The 27,662-nt window shown below is 44.7% G+C and overlaps 1 protein-coding gene across 1 annotated transcript; it reads right to left on the bottom strand.

Moving 5' to 3' along the window:
* Positions 1-30: 30 nt before the first annotated feature.
* LOC124121795 (transmembrane protein 192-like) lies at positions 31-27,662 on the bottom strand. The gene is made up of 6 exons (XM_048398171.1): positions 27,405-27,662; positions 26,150-26,299; positions 20,452-20,683; positions 15,567-15,716; positions 2,551-2,659; positions 31-992 (listed from the first exon to the last, which is right to left on the bottom strand). The coding sequence occupies exons 1-6, from the start codon at positions 27,438-27,440 to the stop codon at positions 854-856; spliced, it is 816 nt and encodes a 271-aa protein (XP_048254128.1). The 5' UTR covers positions 27,441-27,662; the 3' UTR covers positions 31-853.

Genomic DNA, 27,662 nt, shown 5'->3' with positions numbered 1-27,662 from the left:
GTGGAATCTGATTGGTCTAAAGGAGAGGCTCAGAAGGGACATAACTCGTAATAACCACTGGTGGCGCTACGATAGAGCCCAGGAATTCCAGCCTAGTTCGGCAAGGGTGGAAACTGGACTTTTAAAGTCAGTTAACTCTCTTGCCTCGGGGAGATGCAGGCCACAAGGACCTACCAAATTTGAAACTATGGGCCAGACACAAGATCCACCTGCCACGGGCCTACGGGCAGGCGCCTATTTCGAACACTGCTCCAACCCACAACACAAACAGGTGGGCCCCATCCAGGTGTGGTGAGATCAGGACAACGGGGTGTACACTGCAGTATTCTCATCATCAGCCCAGAAAGGACTGATCACCATCAGCTCCAGTTTTACTGGCATACATCCCTGACATACCAAATATATCCGTGACAAAGTCTCCCGTTGCACTGTCACACCAATACAACACAATATCGATCTGCAAAATTTCAGAATGTTACACCAATTCTCTGGAACATGATAACCTCCAAGAGGAGATTAATCATTCTTCTTTGATCTGCAACGTTTCTTTCAACACCATTTCACCTCACCTCACCTCACATATCCGTTCAATGTGCAACTGTCCTGCAATAACAATCCAAACACATTTAGACATTCTGATCTGCAAGATCTGCAAATGTTACAATGGTCTTCAGTTCCACATAATCCATCAAAAACACATTTAGACATTCTGATCTGCAAGATCTGCAATGTTACAACGGTCTTCAGTTCGGCACAATCCATCCAAACACACTAAAGGGTGCAAGAATAAAAGAATCTCCTGTTCCAAGAACTTGTGGAGATGAGATCTGGAGAAGTGCCGCTCCTTGTTGCCTCATGAGCGCGACACGCTGAGCGAGTTGTTTTGAGCGGTGAGCGCCAGAATCCTCTTCCCAAGCTGTGAGTTGTGCTGCTTCAGGTAACGGATCATGTCAGCCTGCTTCTCCAACACCTGGTCCACATAGTTCTCGTCTCTGAAACAGTAACATGGAGTGAGTCTCTGTCTACAACAAAAACATGGAGTGAGTCACTGTCTACAACATAAACACCGAGTGAGTCACTGTCTACAACAAAAACATGGAGTGAGTCACTGTCTACAACATAAACATGGAAGTGAGTCACTGTCTACAACATAAACATGGAGTGAGTCTCTGTCTACAGTATAAACATGGAAGTGAGTCTCTGTCTACAACATAGACATGGAGTGAGTCACTGTCTACAACAAAAACATGGAGTTAGTCACTGTCTACAACATAAACACGGAGTGAGTCAATGTCTACAACATGAACATGGAGTGAGTCACTGTCTACAGCTTAAACATGGAGGTGAGTCACTATCTACAACATAAACATGGAGTGAGTCACTGTCTACAGCTTAAACATGGAGTGAGTCACTGTCTACAACATAAACATGGAGTGAGTCACTGTCTACAACATAAACAAGGGGTGAGTCTCTGTCTACAACATAAACATGGAGGTGAGTCACTGTCTACAACATAGACATGGAGTGAGACTGTCTACAACAAAAACATGGAGTGAGTCACTGTCTACAACATAAACATGGAGTGAGTCACTGTCTACAGCATAAACATGGAGTGAGTCACTGTCTACAACATAAAGAAGGGGTGAGTCTCTGTCTACAACATAAACATGGAGAGAATGTCTGTCTACAACATAAACATGGAGTGAGTCTCTGTCTACACCATAGACATGGAGTGAGTCACTGTCTACAACATACACAGGGAACCAGGAAGTGAGTCTCTGTCTACAACATAAACATGGAGTGAGTCTCTGTCTACACCATAGACATGGAGTGAGTCACTGTCTACAACATAAACATGGAGTGAGTCACTGTCTACAACATAAACAGGGAACCAGGAAGTGAGTCTCTGTCTACACCATAAACATGGAGTGAGTCACTGTCTACAACATAAACATGGAGTGAGTCACTGTCTACAACATAAACAGGGAACCAGGAAGTGAGTCTGTCTACATCACAAACATGGAACCAGGAAGCGAGTCTGTCTACATCAAAAACATGGAACCAGGAAGTGAGTCTGTCTACATCACAAACATGGAACCAGGAAGTGAGTCTGTCTACATCACAAACATGGAACCAGGAAGTGAGTCTGACTACAACACAAACATGGAACCAGGAAGTGAGTCTGTCTAGAACACAAACATGGAACCAGGAAGTGAGTCTGTCTACAACACAAACATGGAACCAGGAAGTGAGTCTGTCTACATCACAAACATGGAACAAGGAAGTGAGTCTGTCTACATCACAAACATGGAACCAGGAAGTGAGTCTGTCTAGAACACAAACATGGAACCAGGAAGTGAGTCTGTCACCAACACAAACATGGAACCAGGAAGTGAGTCTGTCTACAACATTATTAAACTTGGAAGAAACAGGTACCTGCAAGAACTGGTAATGATAATGACATAAAGATATTACCCTGTAGGAACTGTTCTTAATCACTCCTCAGGCAAACAGGTATATTTTCTGTAAGCACATATAACACATCCCTACCTGAAGCCGATGTCTGAAGACTGGGACTGAGATTGGATGAAACTGCTCAGCATCTCGTCCTGATTCACGTCGGGGTGTGCCTGGCGCCGGTTGAACTGGAAGGTCCTTGCTGCAGGAAACGATGAGTGAGTGGGTGAGAGAGTGAGAGTGTGTTTGTGGATGGATGGGTGAGAGTGAGTGAGTGAACATGTGAGTGTGTATTGAGTGAGTGAATGTGTTGGTGGATGGGAGAGAATGAGTGAGTGAGTGAACATGTGAGTGTGTTTTGAGTGAGTGAATGTGTTGGTGGATGGGAGAGAATGAGTGAGTGAGTGAACATGTGAGTGTGTATTGAGTGAGTGAATGTGTTGGTGGATGGGAGAGAATGAGTGAGTGAGTGAACATGTGAGTGTGTTTTGAGTGAGTGAATGTGTTGGTGGATGGGAGAGAATGAGTGAGTGAGTGAACATGTGAGTGTGTTTTGAGTGAGTGAATGTGTTGGTGGATGGGAGAGAATGAGTGAGTGAGTGAACATGTGAGTGTGTTTTGAGTGAGTGAATGTGTTGGTGGATGGGAGAGAATGAGTGAGTGAGTGAACATGTGAGTGTGTATTGAGTGAGTGAATGTGTTGGTGGATGGGAGAGAATGAGTGAGTGAGTGAACATGTGAGTGTGTATTGAGTGAGTGAATGTGTTGGTGGATGGGAGAGAATGAGTGAGTGAGTGAACATGTGAGTGTGTTTTGAGTGAGTGAATGTGTTGGTGGATGGGAGAGAATGAGTGAGTGAGTGAACATGTGAGTGTGTTTTGAGTGAGTGAATGTGTTGGTGGATGGGAGAGAATGAGTGAGTGAGTGAACATGTGAGTGTGTATTGAGTGAGTGAATGTGTTGGTGGATGGGAGAGAATGAGTGAGTGAGTGAACATGTGAGTGTGTTTTGAGTGAGTGAATGTGTTGGTGGATGGGAGAGAATGAGTGAGTGAGTGAACATGTGAGTGTGTATTGAGTGAGTGAATGTGTTGGTGGATGGGAGAGAATGAGTGAGTGAGTGAACATGTGAGTGTGTTTTGAGTGAGTGAATGTGTTGGTGGATGGGAGAGAATGAGTGAGTGAGTGAACATGTGAGTGTGTATTGAGTGAGTGAATGTGTTGGTGGATGGGAGAGAATGAGTGAGTGAGTGAACATGTGAGTGTGTTTTGAGTGAGTGAATGTGTTGGTGGATGGGAGAGAATGAGTGAGTGAGTGAACATGTGAGTGTGTATTGAGTGAGTGAATGTGTTGGTGGATGGGAGAGAATGAGTGAGTGAGTGAACATGTGAGTGTGTTTTGAGTGAGTGAATGTGTTGGTGGATGGGAGAGAATGGGTGAGTGAGTGAACATGTGAGTGTGTATTGAGTGAGTGAATGTGTTGCTTGATGGGTGAGTGAGTGAACATGTGAGTGTGTTTTGAGTGAGTGAATGTGTTGGTGGATGGGAGAGAATGAGTGAGTGAGTGAACATGTGAGTGTGTATTGAGTGAGTGAATGTGTTGGTGGATGGGAGAGAATGAGTGAGTGAGTGAACATGTGAGTGTGTTTTGAGTGAGTGAATGTGTTGGTGGATGGGAGAGAATGGGTGAGTGAGTGAACATGTGAGTGTGTATTGAGTGAGTGAATGTGTTGCTTGATGGGTGAGTGAGTGAACATGTGAGTGTGTTTTGAGTGAGTGAATGTGTTGGTGGATGGGAGAGAATGAGTGAGTGAGTGAACATGTGAGTGTGTATTGAGTGAGTGAATGTGTTGGTGGATGGGAGAGAATGAGTGAGTGAGTGAACATGTGAGTGTGTTTTGAGTGAGTGAATGTGTTGGTGGATGGGAGAGAATGAGTGAGTGAGTGAACATGTGAGTGTGTTTTGAGTGAGTGAATGTGTTGGTGGATGGGAGAGAATGAGTGAGTGAGTGAACATGTGAGTGTGTTTTGAGTGGGTGAATGTGTTGGTGGATGGGAGAGAATGGGTGAGTGAGTGAACATGTGAGTGTGTTTTGAGTGAGTGAATGTGTTGGTGGATGGGAGAGAATGAGTGAGTGAGTGAACATGTGAGTGTGTTTTGAGTGAGTGAATGTGTTGGTGGATGGGAGAGAATGAGTGAGTGAGTGAACATGTGAGTGTGTATTGAGTGAGTGAATGTGTTGCTTGATGGGTGAGTGAGTGAATGTGTGGATGGATGGGTGAGAGTGAGTGAGTGAACATGTGAGTGTGTTTTGAGTGAGTGAATGTGTTGGTGGATGGGAGAGAATGAGTGAGTGAGTGAACATGTGAGTGTGTATTGAGTGAGTGAATGTGTTGGTGGATGGGAGAGAATGAGTGAGTGAGTGAACATGTGAGTGTGTATTGAGTGAGTGAATGTGTTGGTGGATGGGAGAGAATGGGTGAGTGAGTGAACATGTGAGTGTGTTTTGAGTGAGTGAATGTGTTGGTGGATGGGAGAGAATGAGTGAGTGAGTGAACATGTGAGTGTGTATTGAGTGAGTGAATGTGTTGGTGGATGGGAGAGAATGAGTGAGTGAGTGAACATGTGAGTGTGTTTTGAGTGAGTGAATGTGTTGGTGGATGGGAGAGAATGGGTGAGTGAGTGAACATGTGAGTGTGTTTTGAGTGAGTGAATGTGTTGGTGGATGGGAGAGAATGAGTGAGTGAGTGAACATGTGAGTGTGTATTGAGTGAGTGAATGTGTTGGTGGATGGGAGAGAATGAGTGAGTGAGTGAACATGTGAGTGTGTTTTGAGTGAGTGAATGTGTTGGTGGATGGGAGAGAATGAGTGAGTGAGTGAACATGTGAGTGTGTTTTGAGTGAGTGAATGTGTTGGTGGATGGGAGAGAATGAGTGAGTGAGTGAACATGTGAGTGTGTTTTGAGTGAGTGAATGTGTTGGTGGATGGGAGAGAATGAGTGAGTGAGTGAACATGTGAGTGTGTTTTGAGTGGGTGAATGTGTTGGTGGATGGGAGAGAATGGGTGAGTGAGTGAACATGTGAGTGTGTTTTGAGTGAGTGAATGTGTTGGTGGATGGGAGAGAATGAGTGAGTGAGTGAACATGTGAGTGTGTTTTGAGTGAGTGAATGTGTTGGTGGATGGGAGAGAATGGGTGAGTGAGTGAACATGTGAGTGTGTTTTGAGTGAGTGAATGTGTTGGTGGATGGGAGAGAATGAGTGAGTGAGTGAACATGTGAGTGTGTTTTGAGTGAGTGAATGTGTTGGTGGATGGGAGAGAATGGGTGAGTGAGTGAACATGTGAGTGTGTTTTGAGTGAGTGAATGTGTTGGTGGATGGGAGAGAATGAGTGAGTGAGTGAACATGTGAGTGTGTTTTGAGTGAGTGAATGTGTTGGTGGATGGGAGAGAATGGGTGAGTGAGTGAACATGTGAGTGTGTTTTGAGTGAGTGAATGTGTTGCTTGATGGGTGAGTGAGTGAATGTGTGGGTGTTTTTGAGTGCATGGATGTGTGGGAAGGTTTTGGATGGGTGAGTGTGTATGTGTTTGATGAGTTAGTGAGTGAGTGAATGAAAGTGTGGGTGTGTTTGAGTGCATGGATGTGTGGGAAGGTTTTGGATGGGTGAGTGAGTGTGTATGTTTTTGATGAGTTAGTGAGTGAGTGAATGAAAGTGTGGGTGTTTTTGAGCGCATGGATGTGTGGGAAGCTTTTAGATGGGTGAGTGAGTGAAATCAGGCCACCCCATTTCCTGTCGGCTCTACCATGTGTGAGCTGGAGACTCTGTGTAAGTAGGTTGTCCAATAACTGTTAATTAAGTTACACATACATCCTTTAAAAGAGGAAGTTCACAAAACTGAAACAAATAATCTTTCACAATATTTGAGATTACAACAAATGACAAAATTCTGCAAATTAAATAAAACGGAAATCATTAATTTGATGAAACCTGAGAGACAGGAGTCTAATGAACAAAATAGTTATAATTTGTACATACCAATTAATAAATACTGTAAGATATACAATCTACAATATTTCTGCTTCTTTGTTCGACACGCTAGGTGCAAAAGCGTTTGGTAAAGTGAATGTCTCCAATATTAAGACAAGAAGAGTTATCTCCCTTGAAATCACTTTCTGCACACCTACCATCAATCGGGGATTTCAATGTCAGAGTGAAGAAAATCAACAATTCATGCTCTCAACTGAGTGTATTTCTTACTGGAATAGAAATGCCAGTTACATGTAAGGATCTTCAATTTTTACGAGTTTTAATGATTCAAACAGCAGAATGTCCATTCATAATTTGTGTGTGTATAGGACACGATACTTTGTCAAACTACAGCTTGGTGAAACTCCTTCTGGGTCAGTAAAACTAAATCTGGTTTGGCTCATTATGGATCGGAAATGTGACCATAATGCTCGCCATGGGTGGATACAGAGGGGGGGTGCGGGGGTGCGCCCCCCCCCCTTTTTATTTCGAAAAAAATCTTTATTTCTGTATAAATTACCACCAAAGACAATAAATAGATCTTAATTGTGCACCCCCCTTTTAAAAAAAGCTGTATCCGCCCATGCTCGCTACGGCTACACACATCTTTTAGATGGACTGACGAGTCTTTGCATAGTCAAATCAAAATTGTGTAATGAATCGAGATCCAGTTCATTAACAACATGGCGACTCGGGAGATATTGGTCAATTGCAGGGTTTGCAAAGCATGTGTACGGGAACTGGGCGTCGACAGATATTTTCCAAATCCTTTCATGTTTTAAATGAGGTGAGGTGAAATGGGGTTTAACGCTGCGTCCAAGATTATTGCACTTATATAGCGACGTGCATGTACATGTGTGTGTGTGTGTGACTGCTTGTACTAGTCCGGACTGATACCGATTTATAGTACTAGCTCACTTAGATACCATGCCGCAGTTTAACATGAATACCCCACTCAGACACAGTATACTGACTCCGAGCCAACCAGTCTTTGTTTTAGCCCCTTAATGCTGAGCGCCAGACAGGGTAACAACAAGTACCATTTTTAAACGTGTATTGGTTAGACGCGGCCGGGGATCAAACCCTGGACCTTCTGCTCTCCGGGGGACGCTCTACCACTAGACCACAGAGGCGGTCCTGTTTTAAATGAAGGTGCCTTGATGCACATATAGATCCTGATTATTGATCAGATTGGTCTTGACTGGGTGCCGCCATTTTGTATGATTGTTTGTTTGTTTGTTGTTTAACGCCGCACTCAGCAAAATATTCCAGCTATATGTCGGTGGTCAGTAAATAATCAAGTCTGGACCAGACAATCCAGTGATTGATATCATGAGCATCGATCCACGCAATTGGGATATGATGACATGCATCAACCAAGTCAGCGAGCCTGAACACCCGATCCCGTAAGTCGCCTTATACAACAAGCATGGGTTGTTGAAGACAAATGCAAGTGATATGAGAGGTGGAATCTGATTGGTCAATAGCGGGAACATAGAAGGGACATAACACGTAAGAGCCACAGTGGGTGCTATGATCGAGTCACAAAATTCCAGCCCAGTTCTGCAAGGGTAAAAACCGGACTTTGATCGTCAGTTATCTCCCTTTGCTTGGGAAGAGGCCCCAAACATTGATAAGAGGGCATCCCATTACAGGTCATATCAAACAACCTTTCGTCCAACCAATCAGAGCATTGCGTGCCAAACTCCCTAAAGTTACAAATTGGCACTAGTCCTATAGGCCTTGCCAAACTGCCCAAAATTAGAAATTGGCACTAGTCCTGTAGTCCTTGCCAAACTGCCCAATATTAGAAAATGGCACTAGTCCTATAGTTCTTACCAAACTGCCCAAAGTTAGACATTAGCACTAGTCCTGTAGTCCTTGCCAAACTGCCCAAAGTTAGAAATTGGCACTCGTCCTATAGTCCTTGCCAAACTGCCCAAAGTTAGAAATTGGCACTAGTCCTATAGTCCTTGCCAAACTGCCCAAAGTTAGAAATTGGCACTAGTCCTCCTTGCCCAACTGCCCAAAGTTAGAAATTGGCACTAGTCCTATAGTCCTTGCCAAACTGCCCAAAATTAGAAATTGGCACTCGTCCTGTAGTCCTTGCCAAACTGCCCAAAGTTAGAAATTGGCACTAGTCCTCCTTGCCCAACTGCCCAAAGTTAGAAATTGGCACTAGTCCTGTAGTCCTTACCAAACTGCCCAATATTAGAAATTGGCACTAGTCCTGTAGTCCTTGCCAAACTGCCCAATATTAGAAATTGGCACTAGTCCTGTAGTCCTTGCCAAACTGCCCAATATTAGAAATTAGCACTAGTCCTGTAGTCCTTGCCAAACTGCCCAAAGTTAGAAATTGGCACTCGTCCTATAGTCCTTGCCAAACTGCCCAAAGTTAGAAATTGGCACTCGTCCTATAGTCCTTGCCAAACTGCCCAAAGTTAGAAATTGGCACTCGTCCTATAGTCCTTGCCAAACTGCCCAAAGTTAGAAATTGGCACTCGTCCTATAGTCCTTGCCAAACTGCCCAAAATTAGAAATTGGCACTAGTCCTGTAGTCCTTGCCAAACTGCCCAATATTAGAAATTAGCACTAGTCGTGTAGTCCTTGCCAAACTGCCCAAAGTTAGAAATTGGCACTAGTCGTGTAGTCCTTGCCAAACTGCCCAAAGTTAGAAATTGGCACTAGTCCTATAGTCCTTGCCAAACTGCCCAAAGTTAGAAATTGGCACTCGTCCATTAGTCCTTGCCAAACTGCCCAAAATTAGAAATTGGCACTCGTCCATTAGTCCTTACCAAACTGCCCAATATTAGAAATTGGCACTAGTCGTGTAGTCCTTGCCAAACTGCCCAATATTAGAAATTAGCACTAGTCGTGTAGTCCTTGCCAAACTGCCCAAAGTTAGAAATTGGCACTCGTCCTATAGTCCTTGCCAAACTGCCCAAAATTAGAAATTGGCACTCGTCCATTAGTCCTTACCAAACTGCCCAATATTAGAAATTGGCACTAGACCTGTAGTCCTTACCAAACTGCCCAATATTAGAAATTGGCACTAGACCTGTAGTCCTTGCCAAAACTGCCCAAAATTAGAAATTGGCACTCGTCCATTAGTCCTTACCAAACTGCCCAATATTAGAATGGGCACTAGACCTGTAGTCCTTACCAAACTGCCCAAAATTAGAAATTGGCACTCGTCCTATAGTCCTTACCAAACTGCCCAATATTAGAAATTGGCACTAGTCCTATAGTCCTTGCCAAACGGCCCAAAGTTAGAAATTGGCACTCGTCCTATAGTCCTTGCCAAACTGCCCAAAGTTAGAAATTGGCACTAGTCCTATAGTCCTTGCCAAACTGCCCAAAGTTAGAAATTGGCACTCGTCCTATAGTCCTTGCCAAACTGCCCAAAGTTAGAAATTGGCACTCGTCCTATAGTCCTTGCCAAACTGCCCAAAGTTAGAAATTGGCACTAGTCCTATAGTCCTTGCCAAACTGCCAAATGTTAGAAATTGGCACTCGTCCTATAGTCCTTGCCAAACTGCCCAAAATTAGAAATTGGCACTCATCCTATAGTCCTTACCAAACTGCCCAATATTAGAAATTGGCACTAGTCCTGTAGTCCTTGCCAAACTGCCCAATATTAGAAATTGGCACTAGTCCTATAGTTCTTACCAAACTTCCCAAAGTTAGACATTAGCACTAGTCCTGTAGTTCTTGCCAAACTGCCCAAAGTTAGAAATTAGCACTAGTCCTATAGTTCTTGCCAAACTGCCCAAAATTAGACATTAGCACTAGTCCTGTAGTTCTTGCCAAACTGCCCAAAGTTAGACATTAGCACTAGTCCTGTAGTTCTTGCCAAACTGCCCAAAGTTAGACATTAGCACTAGTCCTGTAGTTCTTGCCAAACTGCCCAAAGTTAGACATTAGCACTAGTCCTGTAGTCTTTGCCAAACTGCCCAAATAGTTAAGGTATCAAAAGGACCAGAAGAAATTTGCACTTTTTGAGAGTTTTGCTCTATGTTATCATTAAAAGGACTAGTGGACAAAAGCTGTTACCGTATATCGCTGTGTATAAGGCGAGTTTTTCGGACCTAAAATGAGGGGGCTAAGAAGGGGGGTCGTCTTATACACGGAGTCGAAGATCTCACATTTTTTTCCACTGGCGATGTCAACCGGCGTCCGATAGCCAGCCCAGCATTTGACAATAAAACTTCGCATTTCGTCCTAAATAACTGTTCCAGTAACTATTTCCATACATAAACATGATTTGTATCTCTTTTCCTTGAATAAAGTTTAATAATTTCTGCAAATAAAGTTGAAATGACCCTCGCCTCGATGCAGATTGTCAAACCACCTGACACGGTAAAACAATCAACATCCGTGAGTAGAGAGCCGGAAGTACCGGTAAGCATTTGCATATTGCACATGTGACCTAACATGTGATAACCGGTGAAGTTGAAATCAATTCCCGCTGTTTTTACAGTTGTATTAACAAGTGTTGGAGACGGTGTGTACAAGTGATTGTGGAATAAACACGCTGAATGTGAAGCAAACATAAGCCTAGTTAGTTACAACATAGTTAATTGGCGATTAAATTACTCACCATTGTCTCTTATATGTTATTACTTCATAAATGAATTTTATTTTACGGGCACCAATTTGGTGTCGTACCGTGTAAACACAAAATGGCGATGTGTGCTGGAGTTACACACGCGACCTATCATTGTAGAAAAAAACCAACGCAAGATAAACATATTTTTATTGCATATATAAGGTTTGTGTGCGCACTTGTGATGTGTGCGAAATACGCATCAGTCGGAAAGCGCACGTTAAATCTCCAAAGTAACTAACTAACTAACTTGTGATGTCCGTGTGCGAAATATGCTACAGTCGGAAAGCGCACGTTAAATCTTCTTTATCAGTCAGACTTGTGATGTGTTTCATTCCCGGTCGCCTTGTACACGGAGTATAGGATTTTGGGTTGATTTTTAAGGCGTGTACAGGGGGGTCGTCTTATACGTGGGGTCGCCTTATACACAGCGATATACGGTAGTTTCTATTGCAGCTGATATGACCTGCTAGGATCTGTCCTTGTGCTGCCAGGGACACAGACACAGGTGGTGAGTGAGTGAGAAAGTATGGTTTTACGTTGCTTTTAGCAATATTCCAGCAATATCATGGCGGGGGACACCAGAAATGGGCTTCACACATTGTACCCATGTCAGTGATCGAATCGTGTGACGAGCGAACGCTTTAACCACTAGGCTACCCGACCGCCCCGCACAGGTGGTGAAGGAATCTTACCCAGGTACATTACGAGCGAACGCTTTAACCACTAGGCTACCCGACCGCCCCGCACAACGCTTTAACCACTAGGCTACACGACCGCCCCACACAGGTGGTGAAGAAATCTTACCCAGGTACATGACGAGCGAACGCTTTAACCACTAGGCTACCCGACCGCCCCGCACAGGTGGTGAAGGAATCTTACCCAGGTACATGATGAGCGAATGCTTTAACCACTAGGCTACCCGACCGCCCCACACAGGTGGTGAAGGAATCTTACCCAGGTACATGACGAGCGAACGCTTTAACCACTAGGCTACCCGACCGCCCCGCACAGGTGGTGAAGGAATCTTACCCAGGTACATGACGAGCGAACGCTTTAACCACTAGGCTACCCGACCGCCCCACACAGGTGGTGAAGGAATCTTACCCAGGTACATGACGAGCGAATGCTTTAATCACTAGGCTACCCGACCGCCCATAGGTGGTGAAGGAATCTTACCCAGGTACATGACGAGCGAACGCTTTAACCACTAGGCTACCCGACCGCCCCGCACAGGTGGTGAAGGAATCTTACCCAGGTACATGACGAGCAATCGCTTTAACCACTAGGCTACCCGACCGCCCCACACAGGTGGTGAAGGATTCTTACCCAGGTACATGACGAGCGAATGCTTTAACCACTAGGCTACCCGACCGCCCCACACAGGGGGTGAAGGAATCTTACCCAGGTACATGACGAGCGAAGGCTTTAACCACTAGGCTACCCGACCGCCCCACACAGGTGGTGAAGGAATCTTACCCAGGTACATGACGAGCGAACGCTTTAACCACTAGGCTACCCGACCGCCCCACACAGGTGGTGAAGGAATCTTACCCAGGTACATGACGAGCGAACGCTTTAACCACTAGGCTACCCGACCGCCCCACACAGGTGGTGAAGGAATCTTACCCAGGTACATGACGAGTGAACGCTTTAATCACTAGGCTACCCGACCGCCCATAGGTGGTGAAGGAATCTTACCTAGGTACATGACGAGCGAACGCTTTAACCACTAGGCTACCCGACCGCCCCGCACAGGTGGTGAAGGAATCTTACCCAGGTACATGACGAGCAAACGCTTTAACCACTAGGCTACCCGACCGCCCCACACAGGTGGTGAAGGATTCTTACCCAGGTACATGACGAGCGAATGCTTTAACCACTAGGCTACCCGACCGCCCCACACAGGGGGTGAAGGAATCTTACCCAGGTACATGACGAGCGAATGCTTTAACCACTAGGCTACCCGACCGCCTCGCACAGGTGGTGAAGGAATCTTACCCAGGTACATGACGAGCGAACGCTTTAACCACTAGGCTACCCGACCGCCCCGCACAGGTGGTGAAGGAATCTTACCCAGGTACATGACGAGCGAACGCTTTAACCACTAGGCTACCCGACCGCCCCACACAGGTGGTGAAGGAATCTTACCCAGGTCCATGACGAGCGAACGCTTTAACTACTAGGCTACCCGACCGCCCCACACAGGTGGTGAAGGAATCTTACCCAGGTACATGACGAGCAAACGCTTTAACCACTAGGCTACCCGACCGCCCCACACAGGTGGTGAAGGATTCTTACCCAGGTACATGACGAGCGAATGCTTTAACCACTAGGCTACCCGACCGCCCCACACAGGGGGTGAAGGAATCTTACCCAGGTACATGACGAGCGAATGCTTTAACCACTAGGCTACCCGACCGCCTCGCACAGGTGGTGAAGGAATCTTACCCAGGTACATGACGAGCGAACGCTTTAACCACTTGGCTACCCGACCGCCCCGCACAGGTGGTGAAGGAATCTTACCCAGGTACATGACGAGCGAACGCTTTAACCACTAGGCCACCCGACCGCCCCACACAGGTGGTGAAGGAATCTTACCCAGGTACATGACGAGCGAAGGCTTTAACCGCTAGGTTACCCGACCGCCCCACACAGGTGGTGAAGGAATCTTACCCAGGTACATGACGAGCGAATGCTTTAACCACTAGGCTACCCGACCGCCCCACATAGGTGGTGAAGGAATCTTACCCAGGTACATGACGAGCGAATGCTTTAACCACTAGGCTACCTGACCGCCCCGCACAGGTGGTGAAGGAATCTTACCCAGGTACATGACGAGCGAATGCTTTAACCACTAGGCTACCCGACCGCCCTGCACAGGTGGTGAAGGAATCTTACCCAGGTACATGACGAGCGAATGCTTTAACCACTAGGCTACCCGACCGCCCCGCACAGGTGGTGAAGGAATCTAACCCAGGTACATGACGAGCGAATGCTTTAACCACTAGGCTACCCGACCGCCCCACACAGGTGGTGAAGGATTCTTACCCAGGTACATGACGAGCGAATGCTTTAACCACTAGGCTACCCGACCGCCCCACACAGGGGGTGAAGGAATCTTACCCAGGTACATGACGAGCGAACGCTTTAACCACTAGGCTACCCGACCGCCCCGCACAGGTGGTGAAGGAATCTTACCCAGGTACATGACGAGCGAACGCTTTAACCACTAGGCTACCCGACCGCCCCGCACAGGTGGTGAAGGAATCTTACCCAGGTACATGACGAGCAAACGCTTTAACCACTAGGCTACCCGACCGCCCCACACAGGTGGTGAAGGATTCTTACCCAGGTACATGACGAGCGAAGGCTTTAACCACTAGGCTACCCGACCGCCCCACACAGGGGGTGAAGGAATCTTACCCAGGTACATGACGAGCGAACGCTTTAACCACTAGGCTACCCGACCGCCTCGCACAGGTGGTGAAGTAATCTTACCCAGGTACATGACGAGCGAAGGCTTTAACCACTAGGCTACCTGACCGCCCCGCACAGATGGTGAAGGAATCTTACCCAGGTACATGACGAGCGAATGCTTTAACCACTAGGCTACCCGACCGCCCCACATAGGTGGTGAAGGAATCTTACCCAGGTACATGACGAGCGAATGCTTTAACCACTAGGCTACCCGACCGCCCCACACAGGGGGTGAAGGAATCTTACCCAGGTACATGACGAGCGAACGCTTTAACCACTTGGCTACCCGACCGCCCCGCACAGGTGGTGAAGGAATCTTACCCAGGTACATGACGAGCGAATGCTTTAACCACTAGGCTACCCGACCGCCCCACACAGGGGGTGAAGGAATCTTACCCAGGTACATGACGAGCGAAGGCTTTAACCACTAGGCTACCCGACCGCCCCACACAGGTGGTGAAGGAATCTTACCCAGGTACATGACGAGCGAACGCTTTAACCACTAGGCTACCCGACCGCCCCACACAGGTGGTGAAGGATTCTTACCCAGGTACATGACGAGCGAAGGCTTTAACCACTAGGCTACCCGACCGCCCCACACAGGGGGTGAAGGAATCTTACCCAGGTACATGACGAGCGAACGCTTTAACCACTAGGCTACCCGACCGCCCCACACAGGTGGTGAAGGAATCTTACCCAGGTACATGACGAGCGAACGCTTTAACCACTAGGCTACCCGACTGCCCCACACAGGTGGTGAAGGAATCTTACCCAGGTACATGACAAGCGAAGGCTTTAACCACTAGGCTACCCGACCGCCCCGCACAGGTGGTGAAGGAATCTTACCCAGGTACATGACGAGCGAACGCTTTAACCACTAGGCTACCCGACCGCCCCGCACAGGTGGTGAAGGAATCTTACCCAGGTACATGACGAGCGAACGCTTTAACCACTAGGCTACCCGACCGCCCCGCACAGGTGGTGAAGGAATCTTACCCAGGTACATGACGAGGAAGAGCAGCATGACGGCTGTCTCCATGGCGATGACTATCTGGATATAGTTTTCTTTCTTCAGGAAGGAGCACTTGTCTGGCTTGTGACAGTACTCATCCAGGATCCTTGTGACTATCAGCAGCAAAGCATTGCCTGTGTACAGAGAATCTTACTTGTGGTTTGCATGTTAAAAATCATACATTCTGTCATATATCATTAGTGATTAGATGAAAAACAGTGATCACAAATATGTTATAAATTCAATTCTTTGGGTAAATATCAAATACTTAGATTTCTAAACACAAGAGTAAAATATGCCGTAAAATGGTGATTTAGTAATGTGTCAAAATGGAGAGATTTAAGATGTGGTGAGGGGCGGTCGGGTAGCCTTGTGGTTAAAGCGTTCGCTCGTCACGCCGAAGATCCGGGTTCGATTCCTGACATGAGAATGAATGCTGGCTGAGTAAAGTTTATATGAAATCATGAAGGACTTCCTTGATATACGTGGAGGTGTTTACAAAGCAATTTTCTTTGAAACTGTTGGGCAAAGTTTCTAACCACAGCTCACAGTCAAAGGGAGATAATTCAAGGTCTGGAGTAATCTCCCTTAGATTACATAACTTAAGGACATAATTTCAGCTTTTCTAAGGAAATCAAAACACAAAAGAATAAACTTGCAACCTAAACATATTTATTATTTATCACCACAATCAAGAAGCACACTTATAAAATATATTTCTGTTGGTAAGTGGTTTAGAAGCTTTGAATTAATATGCCAAGAATATTTTCTCACTGTTGAAATATTATCTGTGGTCTGCAACACTTACACACGCAAAAACTGATGTCAAGCAACATTTTCCCGCTAGTGGACTCAAAAAAAAGGTTGGAACAGACATCACTGAGAGAATGGGTGAGTTAGAAACTAGCAATATTCCTAACTAGTTATAACTTAAGTTACCCATAGGTGAGGTGATTTGGTTGGTTGGTTTGTTGTTTAACAGTACACTTAGCAATATTCCTAAATAGTTATAACTTAAGTTACCCATAGGTGAGGTGATTTGGTTGGTTGGTTTGTTGTTTAACAGTACACTTAGCAATATTCCTCAACAGTTATAACTTAAGTTACCCATAGGTGAGGTGATTTGGTTGGTTGGTTTGTTGTTTAACAGTACACTTAGCAATATTCCTAAATAGTTATAACTTAAGTTACCCACAGGTGAGGTGATTTGGTTGGTTGGTTTGTTGTTTAACAGTACACTTAGCAATATTCCTAACTAGTTATAACTTAAGTTACCCATAGGTGAGGTGATTTGGTTGGTTGGTTTGTTGTTTAACAGTACACTTAGCAATATTCCTAACTAGTTATAACTTAAGTTACCCATAGGTGAGGTGATTTGGTTGGTTGGTTTGTTGTTTAACAGTACACTCAGCAATATTCCTAAATAGTTATAACTTAAGTTACCCACAGGTGAGGTGATTTGGTTGGTTGGTTTGTTGTTTAACAGTACACTCAGCAATATTCTTCAACAGTTATAACTTAAGTTACCCATAGGTGAGGTGATTTGGTTGGTTGGTTTGTTGTTTAACAGTACACTCAGCAATATTCCTAAATAGTTATAACTTAAGTTACCCACAGGTGAGGTGATTTGGTTGGTTGGTTTGTTGTTTAACAGTACACTTAGCAATATTCCTAAATAGTTATAACTTAAGTTACCCACAGGTGAGGTGATTTGGTTGGTTGGTTTGTTGTTTAACAGTACACTTAGCAATATTCCTAAATAGTTATAACTTAAGTTACCCATAGGTGAGGTGATTTGGTTGGTTGGTTTGTTGTTTAACAGTACACTTAGCAATATTCCTAAATAGTTATAACTTAAGTTACCCATAGGTGAGGTGATTTGGTTGGTTGGTTTGTTGTTTAACAGTACACTTAGCAATATTCCTCAACAGTTATAACTTAAGTTACCCATAGGTGAGGTGATTTGGTTGGTTGGTTTGTTGTTTAACAGTACACTTAGCAATATTCCTAAATAGTTATAACTTAAGTTACCCACAGGTGAGGTGATTTGGTTGGTTGGTTTGTTGTTTAACAGTACACTTAGCAATATTCCTAACTAGTTATAACTTAAGTTACCCATAGGTGAGGTGATTTGGTTGGTTGGTTTGTTGTTTAACAGTACACTTAGCAATATTCCTAACTAGTTATAACTTAAGTTACCCATAGGTGAGGTGATTTGGTTGGTTGGTTTGTTGTTTAACAGTACACTCAGCAATATTCCTAAATAGTTATAACTTAAGTTACCCACAGGTGAGGTGATTTGGTTGGTTGGTTTGTTGTTTAACAGTACACTCAGCAATATTCTTCAACAGTTATAACTTAAGTTACCCATAGGTGAGGTGATTTGGTTGGTTGGTTTGTTGTTTAACAGTACACTCAGCAATATTCCTAAATAGTTATAACTTAAGTTACCCACAGGTGAGGTGATTTGGTTGGTTGGTTTGTTGTTTAACAGTACACTTAGCAATATTCCTAAATAGTTATAACTTAAGTTACCCACAGGTGAGGTGATTTGGTTGGTTGGTTTGTTGTTTAACAGTACACTTAGCAATATTCCTAACTAGTTATAACTTAAGTTACCCATAGGTGAGGTGATTTGGTTGGTTGGTTTGTTGTTTAACAGTACACTTAGCAATATTCCAGCGATATGACGGCAGTCTGTAAATTATCAGGTCTGGACCAGTGATTGATATCATGAGCATCGATCCACGCATTTGGGATCGATGGCATGCATCAACCAGGTCAGCGAGCCTGACCACCCGATCCCGTAGGTGAGGTGAGGTGAAATGAGGTTAAACATCGCATCCAAGATTATTGCACTTATATACAGTGACGTGCATGCACGTGTGTGTGTGTGTGGCTGCTTGTACTAGTCCGGACTGATGCCTATTTTATAGTGCTAGCCCACTGAGATACCATGCCGCAATTTAACATGAATACTCCACTCAGACATAGTATACTGTCTCTCTAGCCGAGCAGTCCTTGTTTTACGCGAATGCCAGGCAGGGTAACAACAAGTGCCATCTTTTAACGTCTTTTGGTATGACGCGGCTGGGGATCGATCCCCTGACCTTCTGCTCTACGGGCGGATGCTCTACCACACAACCACGGAGACAGTTAAGTTACCAAAAAACCAGCAGAAACTAATGAAACAATAAAGGACAAGGTACGATGAGGGCTTTTTTGGTGTACTTGAATTATCATATTTGAATTATCATATTTGGAAGTTAATGAATATTTTGAAATATTGTTACAAGTTTATTTTTTCCTCCCACTTGAAAGTTTTGGATTAAATTATCAAGTACAAAAGGATAATAAGAAATTATTGTAATTTTTGTAAGGCTAAAAAAAAATAGTCTTGGTTCTCAGGCACTGCCTGCAAAATCATAAAGTTCGCCGCACGTTTCATTTCTATTTCCATTTAAAAAACAAAACACAAGTAATCCTTAAATATTCCAAGCCCAACGGAAGTCCAATACTGTATTCCAGCATTTACTCATCAAGGAATACATTTATGTAGGGAGGGCCTTTCCCAGGTTGACGGTGCACAACTGTTCATTTGGTTGCACAACTGTTCATTTGGTTGCACAACTGTTCATTTGGTTGCACAACTGTTCATTTGGTTGCACAACTGTTCATTTGGTTGAACAACTGTTCATTTGGTTAAATACTAGTTTGGACAACCAAAAATAAAATAGAAGACACCAACTGCCCGCACTATATTTTCAAAAGCCATTGCCTGAGAACCAATTCTATAATTTTTTAAGCCTAAATTGCTGATTTTTTTAAACTTCAACAGAAACTGCAGGAACATAGTGGGGTATTCATGTTAAACTTTGGCATGGTATCTCAGTGAGCTAGCACTATAAATCGGCATCAGTCCGGACTAGTACAAGCAGCCACACACACACACACACATGCATGCACGTCGCTATATAAGTGCAATAATATTCCAAGCCCAACGGAAGTCCAATACTGTATTCCAGCATTTACTCATCAAGGAATACATTTATGTAGGGAGGGCCTTTCCCAGGTTGACGGTGCACAACTGTTCATTTGGTTGCACAACTGTTCATTTGGTTGCACAACTGTTCATTTGGTTGCACAACTGTTCATTTGGTTGAACAACTGTTCATTTGGTTAAATACTAGTTTGGACAACCAAAAATAAAATAGAAGACACCAACTGCCCGCACTATATTTTCAAAAGCCATTGCCTGAGCACCAATTCTATAATTTTTTAAGCCTAAATTGCTGATTTTTTTAAACTTCAACAGAAACTGCAGGAACATAGTGGGGTATTCATGTTAAACTTTGGCATGGTATCTCAGTGAGCTAGCACTATAAATCGGCATCAGTCCGGACTAGTACAAGCAGCCACACACACACACACACATGCATGCACGTCGCTATATAAGTGCAATAATTCTGGACGCGACGTTAAAACCAATTTCACCTCACCTCACCTCAATGGTTATAACTTAAGTTACCCACAGGTGAGGTGATTTGGTTGGTTGGTTTGTTGTTTAACAGTACACTCAGCTATATTTCAGCGATATGACGGCAGTCTGTAAATTATCAGGTCTGGACCAGTGATTGATATCATGATCATTGAGCATTGATCAACGCATTTGGGATCGATGGCATGCATCAACCAGGTCAGCGAGCCTGACCACCCGATCCCGTAGGTGAGGTGAGGTGAGGTGAGGTGAGGTGAGGTGAGGTGAAATGGGGTTTAATGCCGCATCCAAGATTATTGCACTTATATACAGTGACGTGCATGTAATACAGCCTTAAGAACAGACAAACAAATGTCATGTGAAAGTATTACCTCCGGATGTGATCAAGAACGGCATTCTACGAATATTTTTGGTCCTCCTATAGAACTCCAGGTAGCCATTGAGTCTGTTGACATAGTGTTGCTGTCGGTAGTATCTGTCGAACGCCAGGAAAATGAACCAGAAGCACCCATGGATGTAGATTACAAGCGCTATGTCGTCTGCTCCACATGCGCTCTGCAGGCAGAACACGGGGATGATGAACGAGCCAGTCAGCAGCGCAATCTGAAAGTGAGTGAGTGAGTGAGTGAGTTGAATCGCGGCGCCTTAGACGACTGGGCCACCCGTGCCCCCTGCAATCTGAAAGGGAGGATGCGACAAAATCATATTTTTGTTACAGAACTTAAGGATTATTTTGCAAAGTTAGGCATTTCCAATGTTTATTACTTGATCTAGCTATCAAATGGAAAAAGAAAAGGGTACTTTTCACTGTGATGCCAAAATCAAAAAAGGGAAGGGGATTCATTCGCTGTGTTCCCAGTTTTGCATCAATGTGTAGTCAATATTTATATATACATCAACCACACTTGGATAACAGAGCTCAACATAAGCTGTGTATTTTCGTAAAATATGCATTATATCAACTTAAATATGTAGACAAATCAAATCCTAGCGTATCAAATACACAAAAAAACCTATACATACGCTAATGAAATAAAATCAATGCGTATATTACTATGATTACAACTATTAGATAAAACAGTTGCGCATGTTACAACTGTTAGATAAAACAGTTGCACATTTTACAACTGTTAGATAAAACAGTTGCGCATGTTACAACAGTTAGATCAGAGACCATATAATAATATCATATGGTCTCTGGTTAGTTAAAACAGTTGTGCATGTTACAACTGTTAGATAAAACAGTCGCGCATGTTACAACTATTAGATAAAACAGTCGCGCATGTTACAACTATAAGATAAAACAGTTGCGCATGTTACAACTGGTAGATAAAACAGTTGCACATGTTACAACTGTTAGATAAAACAGTTGCGCATGTTACAACAGTTAGATCAGAGACCATATAATAATATCATATGGTCTCTGGTTAGTTAAAACAGCTGCGCATGTTACAACTGTTAGATAAAACAGTCGCGCATGTTACAACTATTAGATAAAACAGTCGCGTATGTTACAACTATAAGATAAAACAGTTGCACATGTTACAACTATAAGATAAAACAGTTGCACATGTTACAACTGTTAGATAAAACAGTTGTGCATGTTACAACTGTTAGATAAAATGATTGTGAATCAGCCGAACGTGAAGCACATCCTGCCTAGTCAATGTAAATGTTGCTGACTGGTAATTAAAACGATAGCACCTTTCTTACAATGCTAGCTTTTGCAAACAAAAATGATTTTCCAGAAAGGGAGCCGCAAGCAAATGCAGATGGGCCTACTACTATTCACATAGTTTTAAATGATTTACAGGGTTTATTACGAAACAGGTTTTCAAATTAAAATACCCAAATGTCAAGAAATAGGTGGTTAAACAAATTTGAATACCTGCTAAAAATGGATACCGAATCAAAATCAACCACCTGGACAAAATACCCCAATAACCAAAAGCTTATCTATTATCTTAGACAAACTATAAACCATTGGCGCCATGGGTGAAACTGACATAGTGAGCAGCCTATAGGTTTTCAATGCTACCAATACAAATTGCCAGGGCAACCTTTATGCCCTGGAAGTCCCCATGAGAGGGAAAGTAAAGTGAAAAAAATGATTGCGATTTTGTTGCATCCCAGATACATTTGTTTGTTTGTTTGTTATTTAACCCCTCACTCAGCAATCTTCCAGCTATGTGACGGCGGTCTGTAAATAATCGAGTCTGGGTCAGACAATCCAGTGATTGACATCATGAGCATCGATCCATGCAATTGGGATCGATGACATGCATCAATCAAGTCAGCGAGCCTGACCATCCGATCCTGTTAGTCGCCTTTCACGACAAGCATAGTCGCCTTTTACGGCAAGCATGGGTTGCTGAAGACCTATTCTACCCAGGATCTTCACGGGTCTAGATACATTTAGTCAGTTATCAAGGCAGACAGGGTACTCACAGACAGCAATATCTGACACACAGGATACCCACAGACAGCAGTATCTGACAGACAGGGTACTCACAGACAGCAGTATCTGACAGACAGGGTACTCACAGACAGCAGTATCTGACAGACAAGGTACTCACAGACAGCAGTATCTGACACACAGGGTACTCACAGACAGCAGTATCTGACAGACAGGGTACTCACAGACAGCAGTATCTGACAGACAGGGTACTCACAGACAGCAGTATCTGACAGACAAGATATTCACAGACAGCAGTATCTGACAGACAGGGTACTCACAGACAGCAGTATCTGAGAGACAGGGTACCCACAGACAGCAGTATCTGACAGACAGGGTACCCACAGACAGCAGTATCTGACACACAGGGTACTCACAGACAGCAGTATCTGACACACAGGGTACTCACAGACAGCAGTATCTGACACACAGGGTACTCACAGACAGCAGTATCTGACAGACAAGGTACTCACAGACAGCAGTATCTGACAGACAGGATACGCACAGACAGCAGTATCTGAAACACAGGATACTCACAGACAGCAGTATCTGACAGACAGGGTACTCACAGACAGCAGTATCTGACACACAGGGTACTCACAGACAGCAGTATCTGACAGACAGGGTACTCACAGACAGCAGTATCTGACAGACAGGGTACTCACAGACAGCAGTATCGGACAGACAGGGTACTCACAGACAGCAATATCTGACAGACAGGGTACTCACAGACAGCAGTATCTAACAGACAGGGTACTCACAGACAGCAATATCTGACACACAGGGTACTCACAGACAGCAGTATCTGACAGACAAGGTACTCACAGACAGCAGTATCTGACAGACAAGGTACTCACAGACAGCAGTATCTGACAGACAGGGTACTCACAGACAGCAGTATCTGGCAGACAGGGTACTCACAGACAGCAGTATCTGACAGACAAGGTACTCACAGACAGCAGTATCTGACAGACAGGGTACCCACAGACAGCAGTATCTGACAGACAGGGTACTCACAGACAGCAGTATCTGACAGACAAGGTACCCACAGACAGCAGTATCTGACACACAGGGTACTCACAGACAGCAGTATCTGACAGACAAGGTACCCACAGACAGCAGTATCTGACAGACAGGGTACTCACAGACAGCAGTATCTGACAGACAAGGTACCCACAGACAGCAGTATCTGACAGACAGTGTACTCACAGACAGCAGTATCTGACAGACAAGGTACCCACAGACAGCAATATCTGACAGACAAGGTACTCACAGACAGCAGTATCTGACAGACAGGGTACCCACAGACAGCAGTATCTGACAGACAGGGTACCCACAGACAGCAGTATCTAACTGACAGGGTACTCACAGACAGCAGCATCTGACAGACAGGGTACCCACAGACAGCAGTATCTGACAGACAGGGTACTCACAGACAGCAGTATCTGACAGACAGGGTACTCACAGACAGCAGTATCTGACAGACAGGGTACTCACAGACAGCAGTATCTGACAGACAGGGTACCCACAGACAGCAGTATCTGACACACAGGGTACTCACACTAGTCACAGACAGCAGTATCTGACACACAGGGTACTCACAGAGAGCAGTATTTGACAGACAGGATACACACAGACAGCAGTATCTGACAGACAGGGTACTCACAGAGAGCAGTATTTGACAGACAGGGTACTCACAGACAGCAGTATTTGACAGACAGGGTACTCACAGACAGCAGTATCTGACGGACAGGGTACTCACAGAGAGCAGTATTTGACAGACAGGATACTCACAGACAGCAGTATCTGACAGACAGGGTACTCACAGACAGCAGTATCTGACAGACAGGGTACTCACAGACAGCAGTATCTGACAGACAAGGTACTCACAGACAGCAGTATCTGACAGACAGGGTACTCACACACAGCAATATCTGACAGACAGGGTACCCACAGACAGCAGTATCTGACAGACAGGGTACTCACAGACAGCAGTATCTGACACACAGGGTACCCACAGACAGCAGTATCTGACACACAGGATACTCACAGACAGCAGTATCTGACAGACAGGGTACTCACAGACAGCAGTATCTGACAGACAGGGTACTCACAGACAGCAGTATCTGACAGACAGGGTACCCACAGACAGCAGTATCTGACAGACAGGGTACTCACAGACAGCAGTATCTGACAGACAGGGTACCCACAGACAGCAGTATCTGACAGACAGGGTACTCACAGACAGCAGTATCTGACAGACAGGGTACCCACAGACAGCAATATCTGACGGACAGGGTACTCACAGACAGCAGCATCTGACAGACAGGGTACCCACAGACAGCAGTATCTAACAGACAGGATACACACACACAGCAGTATCTGACAGACAGGGTACTCACAGACAGCAGTATCTGACAGACAGGGTACTCACAGACAGCAGTATCTGACACACAGGGTACCCACAGACAGCAGTATCTGACAGACAGGGTACTCACAGACAGCAGTATCTGACACACAGGGTACCCACAGACAGCAGTATCTGACAGACAGGGTACTCACAGACGGCAGTATCTGACAGACAGGGTACTCACAGACAGCAGTATCTGACAGACAGGGTACCCACAGACAGCAGTATCTGACAGACAGGGTACTCACAGACAGCAGTATCTGACACACAGGGTACTCACAGACAGCAGTATCTGACAGACAAGGTACTCACAGACAGCAGTATCTGACAGACAGGGTACCCACAGACAGCAATATCTGACGGGGTACTCACAGACAGCAGTATCTGACAGACAGGGTACTCACAGACAGCAGTATCTAACAGACAGGATACACACAGACAGCAGTATCTGACAGACAGGGTACTCACAGACAGCAGTATCTGACAGACAGGGTACTCACAGACAGCAGTATCTGACAGACAGGGTACTCACAGACAGCAGTATCTGACAGACAGGGTACTCACAGACAGCAATATCTGACAGACAGGGTACTCACAGACAGCAGTATCTGACAGACAAGGTTCTCACAGACAGCAGTATCTGACAGACAGGGTACTCACAGAAAGCAGTATCTGATAGACAGGGTACTCACAGACAGCAGTATCTGATAGACAGGGTACTCACAGACAGCAGTATCTGACAGACAAGGTACTCACAGACAGCAGTATCTGACAGACAAGGTACTCACAGACAGCAGTATCTGACAGACAGGGTACTCACACACAGCAGTATCTGGCAGACAGGGTACTCACAGACAGCAGTATCTGACAGACAAGGTACTCACAGACAGCAGTATCTGACAGACAGGGTACCCACAGACAGCAATATCTGACAGACAGGGTACTCACAGACAGCAGTATCTGACAGACAGGGTTCTCACAGACAGCAGTATCTGGCAGACAGGGTACTCACAGACAGCAGTATCTGACAGACAGGGTACTCACAGACAGCAGTATCTGACAGACAGGGTACTCACAGACAGCAGTATCTGACAGACAGGGTACTCACAGACAGCAGTATCTGACAGACAGGGTACTCACAGACAGCAGTATCTGACACACAGGGTACTGACAGACAGCAGTATCTGACAGACAGGGTACTCACAGACAGCAGTATCTGACACACAATGGCCCACGCAGTGTTGATCCTCCGGAACACGAGGTCGCCGTCCCCGGTCAGGGCCACATGGTCGCGCAGGAGTTCCTCCGTGTCCGATGTATTGATTGAGTTCTGCTCGTCATTGAAGAAATAACCCTTGAAAATAAACAATGAATTTCTCATTGGCCAACTTCAGAAATGACTGTTTGATTTTCGAGGTGGGTAGGGTGGAGTGTGAAAGTTCTCCTGAAGTATTGTTATTGTAAACACCAAACTAAGTCAATACCAAAATTATTATCTTCTCAAGTATACCACACTGTCTCAGGCCTATCTAGATTTTTAGATGAGGTGATGTGAAATGGGGTTTAACCCCGCAGCCAAGATTATTGCACTTATATAGCAACGAGAATGTGAATGTGTGTGTGGATGCTTGTACTAGTCCGGACTGATGCTGATCTTATAGTGCTAGTCCACTGAACATGAACACCCCACTCAGACACTCAGTGTACTGACTTCAAGCCAACCAGTCCTTTTTTTAGCCCCTTAATGCCGAGCTCCAGGCAAGGTAAAAACAAGTACCATCATTTAATGTCTTTTGGAATGACCCGGACCTTCCGCTCTCCAGGCGGACGCCCTACCACTACCTTGGAGGCTGTCTCTGGATTTTTGAGTGACAATGGTTTCTACAACTAAATGGGACAAAAAAATAGCGATTAATAAGGGCAAATGTGGGGAAGGGGTCTCATGTTTTTTGGTTTGGTTTTGGTTGTTGTTTTACGCTGCACTCAGCAATATTCCAGCTATATGATGGCGGTCTGTAAATAATCGTGTCTGGACCAGACAATCCAGTGATTAATATCATGAGCATCGATCCACGCCATTGAGATCATAGACATGTTTCAACCAAGTCAGCGCGCCTGACCAACCGATCCCCTTAGTATCCTTTTATGACAAGCATAGTCGCCTTTTACGGCAAGCATGGGTTGCTGAAGACCTATTCTACCCGGGAATCTGCACGGGTCGGGTCTCATGTAGAAATCGTATTTACAAATATAGTCTTGTTAGCTAAGTTTTATTTAGGATCCATTTTCTCTAGAATTCGGGGCCATTTTCACTAAAATCTGGGGTCATCTTCCCATAATTGTCTGGGGCCCTTTTCGCATGGGGCAATTTTCGATATCATTTCTCCTGCATCAACGAGCCATTATTTATTACCGCGACACCTGCGCTAACAACTGACCACCAAACTTTCCTGTCTTACCCCTGAATGTCTGGAGGTATCCGACAAACTGACCATTTTGATAAGTATTATTAGTTCAAAACTACTAGGTATGCTCCATTATATATTATTTTCCTCAGACAAATCTTGTGTGGGTCGACACAGACAGCACCGGTCACGAGTTGTTTTGGTCCTTATGTGAAAGTCATCCATGAAATAAAGTCCTTTCATTTCACTTCCATAGCGACCGAGATCAAAATCAAACAACAAAACCGATGAACAGGAAATTAATGTGAAGAG

This window comes from Haliotis rufescens, unplaced genomic scaffold (assembly GCF_023055435.1).
Source record: "Haliotis rufescens isolate VD_foot unplaced genomic scaffold, xgHalRufe1.0.p SCAF_18, whole genome shotgun sequence".
Lineage (NCBI taxonomy): Eukaryota > Metazoa > Mollusca > Gastropoda > Lepetellida > Haliotidae > Haliotis > Haliotis rufescens.
Note: the sequence above shows the minus strand (reverse complement) of the source record. Positions and strands in the feature narration are given on the sequence as shown.